At 47.4% G+C, this 12,306-nt stretch overlaps 1 protein-coding gene across 1 annotated transcript in view; it reads left to right on the top strand.

Moving 5' to 3' along the window:
- The window catches only part of LRRC37A (leucine rich repeat containing 37A), a 32,551-nt gene extending 21,017 nt beyond the window's left edge, over positions 1-11,534 (top strand). Inside the window, exons 13-17 of the mRNA XM_035137105.2 lie at positions 1,713-1,751; positions 3,267-3,308; positions 5,357-5,392; positions 7,009-7,047; positions 11,420-11,534. Of these exons, the coding sequence (XP_034992996.2) occupies positions 1,713-1,751; positions 3,267-3,308; positions 5,357-5,392; positions 7,009-7,047; positions 11,420-11,468 (205 nt within the window). The 3' untranslated portion in view covers positions 11,469-11,534. The remainder of the gene's footprint in view (positions 1-1,712; positions 1,752-3,266; positions 3,309-5,356; positions 5,393-7,008; positions 7,048-11,419) is intronic.
- Positions 11,535-12,306: the final 772 nt, after the last annotated feature.

The raw sequence follows: 12,306 nt of genomic DNA, 5'->3' as shown, positions 1-12,306 counted from the left end.
TTCTCTGCAGTGGCTCCCCATCTGTGGAATTCTCTCCCCAGGGAAGTTTGCCTGACGCCTTCACTATACACCTTTAGGGGCCAGGCAAAAAACAATTCCTTTTTAACCAGGCCTTTGGCTGACTTGATCTACATCCTATACCCTTTTTAAAAAGCTGGCTTTTTGGGGGGGGGGGTTCTTGGGTTGTTGCTTTTGTTTGGATTTTATGTATTTGATATTTTATATGGACCACCCTGAGACCTCTGGGTATAGGGCGGTATAGAAAGAAAATAGATAGATAGATACCGTAGATCAGGGGTCCCCAGACTTACCGGCGTTTGGGCCGGTTCCCACCGCGCCGATCGCGCGGCGGGCCGGAGGACGGGGGAGCGCGCGCCTGTGCGGGGCGGGGGAGCATGCACACGGGCGCTTACTGGCGCGGCGGCGCGCTTCCAGGGTGGAAAAAGCGCCGAAAATCCGTTGTGCGCATGCGTATGGGCCTCCCCCAACCCGGAAGTGCACCATAAATGACCTCTTCCGGGTCGGGAGAGGCCCATACGCATGCGCACAAAGGATTTTCGGCGCTTTTTTCCCAACCCGGAAGAGCGCTGCCGCGCTGCGCGCCGTAAGAGCGGGCGGCGGGGGTCGTCATGGGCCGGATTGGCAGGCCAATTGGGCCGCATCCGGCCCCCGGGCCGTAGTCTGGGGACCCCTGCCGTAGATGATAGATGGATAGATACTGTAGATGATAGATAGATAGATGATAGATACATACCGTAGATCAGGGGTGGCCAACTCCCAAGAGACTCTGATCTACTCACAGAGTTAAAAACTGGGAGTGATCTACCCCCTTTTGGGGGGTTCAGGGCAAAGCTGTTGAGTTTTTTTAAGGAAGGGAAGCCCTGTTTTTTGGGGTTTAGGTCAAACTTGTTGAGCTTCTTTTAGGAGGGAGGGAGGCCCATTTTTGTTTAGGGCTTCAGGTCATAGTTCAGCTTTTTTTAAGGAGGAGGAAAAATTTGGGTGAGCTTTTTTTAGGGGTGCCAGTGATCTAGCAGTGATCTACCACAGACATCCAGTGATCTACTGGTAGATCACAATCTACCTGTTGGACGTGCCTGCTGTAGATGATAGATAGATGATAGATTAGGCTCAGTAAAGAAATACATACATGACAAACAGCCTCATTTGCCCAATTTCATTTTCTGCTTTAAACCAAATCCCGGCTATGAGAAGTGAACCATCGCAGGCCAAATTTGCGTAGTGCCACTTTGCAGATCCACCAGAATTTTAAACATACACCCAGAGCAGGGGTGCCCAAACTTTTCTCAAAGAGGGTCAGATTTGATGAAGTGAACATGTTGAGCTTTTTTAAGGATTGAAGTTGTTGAGTTGGTGTTTTTTTTACAATTTAAACCCAAAGTTGCTCAGCTTTTTTTTAGGATTTTACCCAAGGACATATACTGCCATGGGGGGGCGGATTAAATTGACCGGCGGGCCAGATTAGGCCCACGGAACGGACTTTGGACATGCCTGACCCAGAGTCTTAACTCAGACCAGATCTAGACGCATCAAAGAAGCGATTCCATTAGAAGCGCGTTGAAAACTTCATACAGGGAAATCCCGTTGGCGATAAACCCTGCGCCAATGTAGCCGAGTTCTAACTGTGCTAAGTTTCGAAACCCTTCAGACTTGACCGCCATGCAACCTAACTTCTGCTCTTCTCTGTTTTCCAGGGAACCACCCCCTGCGGAAAAGCCCAGTTCAGTAAAAGTGTAAGTAACCCCTTGCAGTACGACTCTGGGCTGTTAGTCATGCCCTAGGTTTAAAAATTGGGGTCCGCCCGGGGTGCAAACTGCTGCTACTGGGTTACGTTTGTGGTTTTGCTGGTTTGCAAAGCAAGAGATGTTGCGAAAATTCTCTCTTTAAGTTTTGTATTCCAAAAAGGATTCTGCTCCCTAACGGATTATGTATTTGGAAAGGGGAATAATCTCACACTCCCAGTCCTCAGCCCTTTCTAAACCGAATCAGTCTCCAAGCCTCTCCTGTTGTTTAGCAAAGAAAGGGAAATTAGGCTAGTACTAGCTAGTTTGGTCCAATCGGCTTTTGCTATCATTCCATGTCAATGTAGTCTGAAGGGTTAGTGTAGAAAGTGAAGAGGGGCTTGTTTGGGGCTTTGGCAAGGCAAGATCTGAAGCCCCACTTAAAATGAAACTGAGGACCCCTTCAGACATCTTATTTACTGCACATTCATGCTGATTTGTGCTATTGGGGGGTCATACACTAATTCACATTCAATACCGTTTGTGCTTGCAAATAGTAACACTGCTTCATTTCCAGGCAATGCCTATCCTGTAACTTCCTGGTGAAATCCCCTAGCTTTTTATACCACAAAAGTTCTGGTTTGCTTTTCTCCTGCTTTTGTGGTGCTTCAGCCCCGCTGGACAAACATAACGTGGTAGTACGTGGGAAGCGTCACAAAACAAAGTAAAGCAGAATAAATCCACCCCAACACACTACTATTGTGTCAAGAACTTGTTGCACGATACACCTACAATGTTGTTGTGGTTGTTTTTTTTAAAAAAACCGCAACCCTATTTGTAAGGGGGAGAGAATATAGAAAACCTCCCCCTCTCATCAGGAGCAGTTCCTCCCCAAGCAGCCAAGGGGCTAGTCAGGAAACGGAGAGAGAGTGCCAGGTCTCTGGCAGCATGGGAGAGCCCCTGCTCCACAGGTGGGAAGAGAGAGAGGCGGAAAGGGGGGACAGGGAAAAGACGGAGCGTAGACCCTTTCCCCCGGCACCGGAATTAAGGAGGAGGAGAAAGGGGAGGAGATTAACTGTCCCGAGGCTATTATGTTGGTCGAAATCGCGCAAAGGGGCAGTGCCAGATTCTGGATCGGAACGAGCAGACATGCATCCAACAGCTCGTTACACTGTAAATAGAGTGCACCAATAAAGACTGTTAAAAGACAAGCATGTGGAAAGTCGTTACTCTAGAGTAGTCGCAACAACCCCTGACACTATTCATGAAGGCTACTCGGAAGTAAGCTCTGTTGTGTTCAAAGGGAATTGCTCCCAGGTAATTGGGTTTGTGTTGGCATAATACCTTCCCCTGTGCCCAATTTTACAACACACCTGTCTAGGACAGCAGCTCATATCATGAGCAGCGTCAAATAAATTGCTATATTTGGAGCTGGCTTTTTATGTGATGACCACGAGGAGAGTGAAGGGAGTGCAATCCTTGAGCGCAATCGACTTCCCTTAACCTCTGTTTTTCTTGCTTGGACAGAGTTGAAGAGCCCCCCGTTAAAAAGGAGAGTTCAAAGAAACTGTGAGTATTATTATGCAACCGCAGAATTATCAGCCTGGGCTCTAACTTTTTCCTCTTGCAGCTAGGCATTGGGATACAACCTGGAGGGTTGACAACTCCATCAGCAAGACACCTGAGTTGCTTGGCATCTGAATCACACTTAAGCAGATCTGTTGCTCTCCGGGTCTACAGTACTTCCCCCTGCACAACATCCGAATGTAGGGTATTCTGCGTCCCAGTGATATTTAAGGGCCTGTTCACACCAGAGGGACCCAGGTGGCGCTGTGGGCTAAACCACTGAGCCTAGGGCTTGCTGATCAGAAGGTCGGTGGTTCGAATCCCTGTGACGGGGTGAGCTCCCGTTGCTTGGTCCCAGCTCCTGCCAACCTAGCAGTTCGAAAGCACGTCAAAATGCAAGTAGATAAATAGGAACCGCTATAGCAGGAAGATAAATGGCGTTTCCATGTGCTGCTCTGGTTTGCCAGAAGCGGCTTTCTCGTGCTGGCCACATGACCTGGAAGCTATACGCCGGCTCCCTCGGCCAATAATGCGAGATGAGCGCGCAACCCCAGAGTCGGTCACGACTGGACCTAATGGTCAGGGGTCCCTTTACCTTTACCTTTATCACACCAGAGCAAAAAGTGGAACCTCCCCCTCCCCCTCAGGTTGTCCCAAATCTTTCCCCCTTTGAATGTGGATTGTCGTTGTTGTTGTTTATTCTGGCTGTTTTGGACTTTCCAGGGATGAAGGGGGAAAGTTTTGGGACAACACTAGGATGGGAAAATCATTGTGTGGGTGTCGCTAGATTAATAGAGAGAGAGGCTGGTGCGAATCAACATTTTTTGCACTGATTTTAGACTCTTGCCTGAAATCCTGAAGAGATGCTGCTTTTCGAAGAACCCCACATTCCACACTGAAGTGTTTTCGTGTTCTTCTCCTTCTTTCCCTCCTTTATGCTAGCCCAGGGGTCAGCAACCTAAGGCCCATGGGCCAGAAGCGGCCTGACAGAGGTCGTTTTACTGCCTCACGAGCCGCCCCCGAACTGAGCTGCCTGCTCGCGCACTGAGCAAAAACCGGCACAGTGCGGTGAGGGGACTCGCTTCCGCGGCGTCGGAAATCGCTCCTGCACATGCTCAGATGTCAAAAATCGCGTCTGTGCAGATGCAGACGCTGGCGCAGTCTGGCTCACAGAGGGATCTCCACAGTATGGATCCGGCCCAGGCAAGATAAACCTTGCTGAGCCCTTTGCTAGCTTGTCTTATTCAAAGCAGTCTTTGTTGCATTGGAATTTGCCATTTGAGTTGATCCAAAGCTTATTTTGGGGTGCGCACATTTTGATCCTTATCAGATTGCATGTGACACAGGCTGCTGTATTGAATATGGAACTAGGAATCAGCCTTGTGGGGAAAGTTTCCTTGAAGGACAGTCGTACCTCAGTCCCCCAACAGCTCTGTTATCATATGTTTTGGCTCCCGAACGCTGAAAACCCGGAAGTAAATGCTCCGGTTTTCAAATGTCTTTCAGAAGCCGAACATCCAACGCGTCTTCCGCTTGAGTGCAAGAAGCTCTTGCAACAGCCACGCCTCGGTTGACGAACATTTCGGAAGTCAAATGGTCTTCCGGAATGGATTACGTTTGACAACCGAGGTTTGATTGTACAATCGTACCTTGGATCCTGAACGCCTTGCAAGTTGAACATTTTGGCTCCCGAACGCCGCAAACCCGGAAGTGACTGTTCCGGTTTGCAAACTATTTTTGGAAGCCGAACGTCCGACGGGGCTTCTGCAGCCTCTGATTGGCTGCAGGAGCTTCCTGCAGCCAATCAGAAGCGGTGCTTTGGTTTCCAAGCATTTTGGAAGTCTAACAGACTTCCGGAACAGATTCTCTTAGAACTCCAAGGTATGACTGTATCTGAAGATGCCTAGGATGTCTCAGGCAAAAGAGGGAATGGTTGCTTAGGTTATTGAATTAATCAAAGCATCCTGCAGTGACAAAAACAAGTAAACCATAATGAGGAAGGAAGATGGCAGCAGACCCTCTTTAACATCTCCTTTTTCTCTCTTAATCAGGGCGCCAGAACCCCCACCTCCAGCTCCGAAGCCAGAGTAAGTAACTAGCAAATGTTTGGGCTTTTTAAAAATCAAATTTTACAGCTGATCTGTAAGGCAGTCTGCTAGAAGAAAGGCTCGCCAGATTATATATTTTAAAAAGACATCAGATATGCACATCTCTACTCTTCCCCACCCCCCAACTTAATACAGGGTGCTTTGCATGCTACTGTAGCACATTTTCTTCTTCCTTTTTTTTAAAAAAAAGGAGAATAAGAGAAGGGATCTGTTCCCAAAAAACATAGGAAGAAAAGAATTTAATCTGTAAAGAGGCAAATGGGGGGATTGCTTTGAGTCCCCCGCTCCCAAGTTTCTAGGACGGGATATCTTTGTGGTGAAAATCTAGTGCTGCTGAACAGCCTCCAGTTTTTTAAGACCAGTTTAGATTAGATAATCAGATTAGGGAAGGGAAGAGGGTCCAGTGTTCAAAATTCCCATTGTTCTAGGTGTGTTTTGCGACAGGGAATTTCATTAGCGCAAGTAGTTTTTGAGCTCTGGCGGAGAACCGTGCCTAAGAATTCAGATAAAAACTGCAGAGTGGAAGGAAAGGAGGACCTTTTTCAGCCTCCCCACTTCCAGCTACTCTCTGAAGACTGGAGAAGAGACCCTCTTAAGAATATTAGGGGGCTGAGCAGGGGAAGGACTAGACCATGTGGAAAATGAACATAGTATTTTAGCTGCAGTTCATTCATTTTCAGCTTTGCGTTCTTGCTATTAAAAAAGCACGCCTAGGCTTTCTGTTGTTGCGCCCCCAACCTAGGTTTAAGGTGCCATTTAGCTCCTTGCTTTCATATCTCCGTTTTTAACACGGAGAGGGTGCTCAGAGATGTGGGTTATTTCACAGCACTCAGTTTGCTTCAAGCTGCGAGGGAACAGCAACTCTGCTTCCACACCTTGGGAATTAGGAGTGTCCAGAAGCAAAAAGAGGGCAAGGCTATGCAGAAGAGGGGATTTCAGCAAGGATCACTCGTTGCTGTCTGAAATTTTGCTCTGCCGCATACAGGGCCGGTGCCTCCATTTAGACAAACTAGGCCTTGGCCTAGGGCGCCGAAATGGAGGGGGCGCTGTCGAGCCTGCCCGCCGCCCGCCCGCGCTGCTGCCAGCGCTGGGAGCAATGAGTGAGTGGCGGCAGTGGCGGCGGCAGCGCCCGTAGCTGAAGCCTTCAGCTATGGGCGCTGTTGCTGCCGACGCCGCCATTTGCTCGCTGCCGCGGCAGCTGAAGAGCTCACAGCGTCCCCTCCATAGGCAGGAGGCGCGTGAGCCGAAATGAGAGCTCAGCGCCCTCCCGCCTATGGAGGGGACGCAGCGGCGTTCTGCACGCGTCATAACGCATGTGCCGGGGGGAGGCGCCAGAAGGTGATTTAGCCTAGGGCGCAAAAAGCCCTAGCACCGTGCCTGGCCGCATAACGATTAAAGGGGCAGGAACCCGGTCCCCTTTTCATCTGCCTACTGTGCTTGGAATCCAAAAGTTGCTCTTTTCCACTGCCCCAAATGTGGCCATGAACATGACATGGAGTTAAAGCACACACAGCTGCAATTTAGGGGAGGGAAGGAAGGGATGTATTGATCAGCTGCAGTGACCATAACTCCTGCTTTTCTCTCTTGCTCATCAGGTCTTCAGGGGCAGAAGATGATAGTGGGTCAAAGAAACCGTAAGTAATGCCAGAGTCAGTTCCTTCTTCCATTCAAACCAGAGGTGGGCAAACCTCAAGCCCAGGCTCCAAATATCTGGCCCTTGGGATTCTTGGTTCTCTGGATGGAGGACAGAGAGGGTTGTGTGAGTGCAGGCAGAAACTCGCCTACTTTGCAAACCTCGCATTTACTGTATTGCTTTCCGCACTCTTGCCTCCGACCCCACCCAGCACTGCCGTATGTGCCCCAAAGGTTGCCTTCAATCAGAGAAAAGTTTCCCCACCCCTGCTTCAGATGGTTTGATTTTTAGAGCTCGGTTACATAATGCACCCCATCGCAGATTCACGATCTTCAAAGCGTAGAGAATTGTGCAAAGGTTTTCCTCTTTTTTTTTTAAAAAAAAAGCAATTTATTGAGTTTTCCAAATACATTAAAAAACGATAAACAAAACAAACAAACATTCAAAAAAACAAATACCACAAACACAATTATCTTTTTGTCAGTTCTTCCCAATTCTCTCATTCCCAATGCTCTGCCAAGCTTGACTTCCCTCCCTCCCCTCATTTGGTTTTCTTTTCAACTCTTATCTCGCAGTTCCTTTATTCCATCCAATTATAGTCAATTCGTAGGATTTATTTCAGTCCTGCAAGTGTCTTTAAACTTCTACAGTTCTTTTCCATATATTCCACAAATTTACTCCAGTCTTTTTGGAACCTTGTTTCTCCCTGATTCCGGATCCTGCTAGTCAGTCTTGCTAGTTCCACATAGTCCATCATTTTTGTCTGCCATTCTTCAATCGTTGGTAATTCCTGGGTTTTCCATTTTTGGGCTAACAAAGTCCTAGCCGCGGTTGTCGCATACAAGAATATTATATTGTCCTCCTTTGCAATCTCTTGTCCAACAAGTCCTAATAAAATTGTGCAAAGGTTTTCCTAACCTTATTAATGTAGTTATTGTTAGAAACAAAACGAAACAACGTGCATTACTGGAAAAGGAGAAAGGAACTGAGCTGTGGAGGAAAGAAAGTGGAGGAGGGGTTGAGGAGCAGAAGCAGTCCACTTCTGGGTGGCATTTGATGGGTTTTTTCATTTAACGTAGAGGCTCAGAAATCAAAACATTTCTTTGCTTCGTAATATCTGGAGAAGGTGATTTCCTCCCGCCCGGCCCCCTTCCTTTGATCAACAGCCAGTCCCATTGGCTTTCCATCTTTTATTCTGTTCGGCATGAAGGGTTTTGTCTTTCTGATACCGTAGCCCCAGACATTTTGCAAGTGCTATGCAAAGAAACATTTTCTTTCCCGCAGCAGTTTTCATGGACATGACATGTTTCTGGCAGAATTGCATTCCGTGGCTTCTTTGCAAATCAGACTATAGGGTGCTGTCCATCTCTCTCTAAGCAAACTGGAGGCTTTTCCATTTTTTGTTTTAGGTTTTGTTTTTAAAGTGGATCTCCAGTATATATTTGTTTAAAAGACAAGTCAGGAAAACCACTGGAAACTTAAAACCTAGAGACAAGCAGGAAAAAAAAGAGTTGGAAGTATTCAGGAAGAGGCTTCCCACCCCAGAGTTTAGACACATATTTCTTGTGTTTCCCACTCTCTGATCAGCAGGTTTTGCAAGTGTGTGTGTGTGTGTGTGCATTAGGCAATACAAAACCCTGCAAAACCTGTTCGGCTAGAGGCAAAAATGTGCGCACATTCTGAGCAGCAACACCAATTTCAAACTACCTGCCTTCATCTCTCTGAAAATAACTATTCTCCATCTCTAGTTCCAAACTGATAGAAGTCCTATGGCAGGGGAAGGAGTTTTATCTGGATATCCCTCCCTCTGAAGACTTTTTGAAGGAATACAGGGCATTTACATGGGTGCAGCCATGATTTTTGTTGGGGAGAGCAGCCCAAAGTTGTTGCTCCCTAAATTTGTTGAGCTTTTTTTTGGGGGGGAAATACCTCTTAGGAGCATGCAGGGGGCAGGCTTTGGTTTTTTTTGGGGGGGGAGACTTTTGCTGGAGGGAGGCAGAAGCTCAGTTAATCAATAATACGCATGGGTATTTGTAGTTTGAAATCAGTACTTTCCCCAAAAACAACATATGAATCGGGTTTCCTCTATCAGATCTAGGTTTAGATCTCCTCAGGTGGGCAGAGATCCCTTTCTAGGAAGTCGATCTTGGAGGCATTGCAACTTGGGTAGTGTTTGTATTTGCTTGTTATATTTGCTTGTTCTTTTCTTTCTGCACACTTACTACCTCAAACGAGGGAGATTTAGACTCCTTCCCCTGTAGATATCAGCAGCTAATGCCCCCTGGGACCAAATCCAGGGACAAGAATGAGGAAGTCATAGGACTTGCTTAGGGTGCCCGTGTGGTGTTGTGGTTAAGAGCTGTAGTCTCGTAATCTGGGGAACCGGGTTCGCATCTCCGTTCCTTCCACATGCAGCTGCTGGGCGACCTTGGGCTAGTCACACTTCTCTGAAGTCTCTCAGCCTCACTCACCTCACAGAGTGTTTGTTGTGGAGGAGGAAGGGAAAGGAGAATGTTAGCCACTTTTGAGACACCTTCGGGTAGTGATAAAGTGGGACATCAAATCCAAACTCTTCTGCACAGAACATCAACCTCCTAGGTGGTTGTATAATTTGCTTCCCCCACCCCCCACCCCCGGAACCTGTTCCTAAGTTTATGGTAAAATATTCCTGCTCTACAAACACTAATCTATTATCTCTGCCAAAGTTTGCCAACAAAGGTCTTGCAACAGCATCAATAATGCTACCTTAGGAGGCTGTGTTTAGGTACTGCAAGATGCCTGGTGTATACACCTGCAGCATCATAAACTAAACTAGCAGGCCAGAATTGGTTCATGCTGGCAAACCACAGGAAAAGATTGTGGAGTCGTGGAGAGAAGTGGGGAACTGAGCAAAGAAGCGGGACCAGTCTGGAACATTTCCGTAGGAAGGCTAGATGTGGTCTGTAGCCTGCCTGTTGCAGAACAGGTGTGTCTATATGGAAATGTGCATCCTGATCCCTTTTGTGTTGTTTCAAATGTATGTTCCAATGGGACTTGCTCTAAGTGAGCATACACAGGATTGAGACATGACTATGTCCTCTGGGGAGCTCCGACAAGGCGGAAAAGTATTGGTTCCACTGCAGATTGCAGACCCTCTTCTCTTTTTGTACCAGATTGTGTGGGTCTCTCCTGCCACATACAGCTGCTACCTTATTATTTTTTTATGGCAAGGCCTCGTACACCTTTAATAACTATACTGAATTTCTGCATGCCACCAGCTGTTAAATGCACAGCCCACCCCTTCCAAAAGGAGATAAGGAGAGTTTTAGTGAAATTACTACCTTCAACCTAACAGTGAAGGGTTCACCCGCTACAGGGTCCTTGTTTCTTATCTGTGGTCCTAATCTCCCAGCTGTGTGGTGACATTGGGTGATGGTGCCAGGATGTGTCTGGTGGGCAAGCAATAGGCAGCGGCGAAGATGAAGAATTTGGATTTGATATCCCACTTTATCACTACCCGAAGGAGTCTCAAAGCGGCTAACATTCTCCTTTCCCTTCCTCCTCCACAACAAACACTCTGTGAGGTGAGTGAGGCTGAGAGACTTCAGAGAAGTGTGACTAGCCCAAGGTCACCCAGCAGCTGCATGTGGAGGAGCGGAGACGCAAACCCGGTTCCCCAGATTAGGAGTCTACCGCTCTTAACCACTACACCACACTGGCTCTCAGTCCCAATTTCAGTGGTGGTGGTGAGCAGGACAAGGTATAGCTGAGGTCCTGCGTCTGACCACCATCTGGGTTGGAGGTCTAAATCTTTTGTCCCTGTCCCTGTCCCAGCCCACCCACTCCTCCACATTACTGAAGCATTGAGCCCTCTGGTTTGGCGGTGCTCTTATTGAATGCCTGGTCAGTCCATAAGAAGGCTGTAGTTTACCCCTCACAGAGTTACAATTTCCAGCAACCCTTAGCAAACTACGGTTCCCATTGGAACTCATCTGAATGAGCTTTAAAGGTGTGTGTGTGTGTGTACAGAGCCTCAGAATAATTTTTGTGTTGACAACGTGCCCAGGAGAGCTCAGGACAAAGGTCACCACCTTTCTCACACCAGCCAGATGCTAATGCGAAACCCGCTAGCGTGACCCGAGTTCAGTCCACTTCTGATTCCCAGCGCTGGTATTCAGGGGCACAGCCTCTCCAATGTCGGAGATTGTAGGCATCCGACTTTCAAAAGGGTAATCGAAGAGCGGAAACAGCAATACAGAACAAAAAGGCTGGGCCCCAGTTCTTAAGTCTGCCGCAGCAATGGCACTGGGGGGGGGGGAGTTTGCCACACTCGTCGGAGTAGAATCCAGTTCAATTGGTTCAATTTTAACCTCGTCTTCTCTTTTCATTTGCAGGAGTTCAGCTGAAGAAGGCGAAGGGGGGGATGAAGAGGAGGATGAATGATTGTCCTTTTGTGAATACTGCTGTATATTATCTAGAGCACTTTACAAAGTACTATTGTTGTTTATAAGGAATATTATTAAATGCATTCCTCTGAAAGGGACCCTTTTCGTTATCTAACATTTTTTGTTATCTCATCTTTAGCACTCATACAAGCCAGGGGGAGTTCAAAGGAGTTCACATTTACGTCTGTAAAATAACTGTATCCCACGTCACAGCTTCTCACGAAGCTCCCAAACCTACTTACAAAAGACTCCAGGAATGAAACTAATACCAGGCAGCACAAAAATAACATTGGGTGGTGCGTGTGATGCCAGGATTATTCAGGCAACTGTTCCTGGCCCCAGCGTTTTGTGATTTCAGCTGCCACCTGCTATCCAGCAACTCCCACTAAGGACCTCTGAAGCAAGGGAGTGATTTTGATGGAGGCAAATCTTCCCTCGCTGACAGTAGGCCATCACCAGCTCTCTTGGGGATCTTTACAACAACTCTGCAATTCTCGCCAGGGTTACTGTCCTCAAATTGCAGATATCAAGATATGATGCCAAGAGATTACAGCTTTGCCTAAGGCCACAGCAAATTCATCCTGCAAGTGAAATCTGAACCAAGAAAATATTATCTGAAGGGGGGGAGGGGTAGATTAGCCTCACAATTGCAGATTAAAGCATGAATGATTGCTGAAAAAAGGGGAAAGGCATTCTGTGTATGGGCCAGAGTACTCTTTCTCATTTACTTATTTACTTGTATATTGCAGGTCTACATGCAGGAAGCAAGAACGTAGTTCTGAGTCTTGGCACAAATTTGAGTCCTATACTCTGCACATGGTCAGAGGGGCTCCCCC

Source organism: Zootoca vivipara, chromosome 13, assembly GCF_963506605.1.
Source record: "Zootoca vivipara chromosome 13, rZooViv1.1, whole genome shotgun sequence".
Classification (NCBI taxonomy): domain Eukaryota; kingdom Metazoa; phylum Chordata; class Lepidosauria; order Squamata; family Lacertidae; genus Zootoca; species Zootoca vivipara.
The sequence above is the reverse complement of the archived record's forward strand: the minus strand, read 5'-3'. Positions and strand labels throughout refer to the sequence as shown.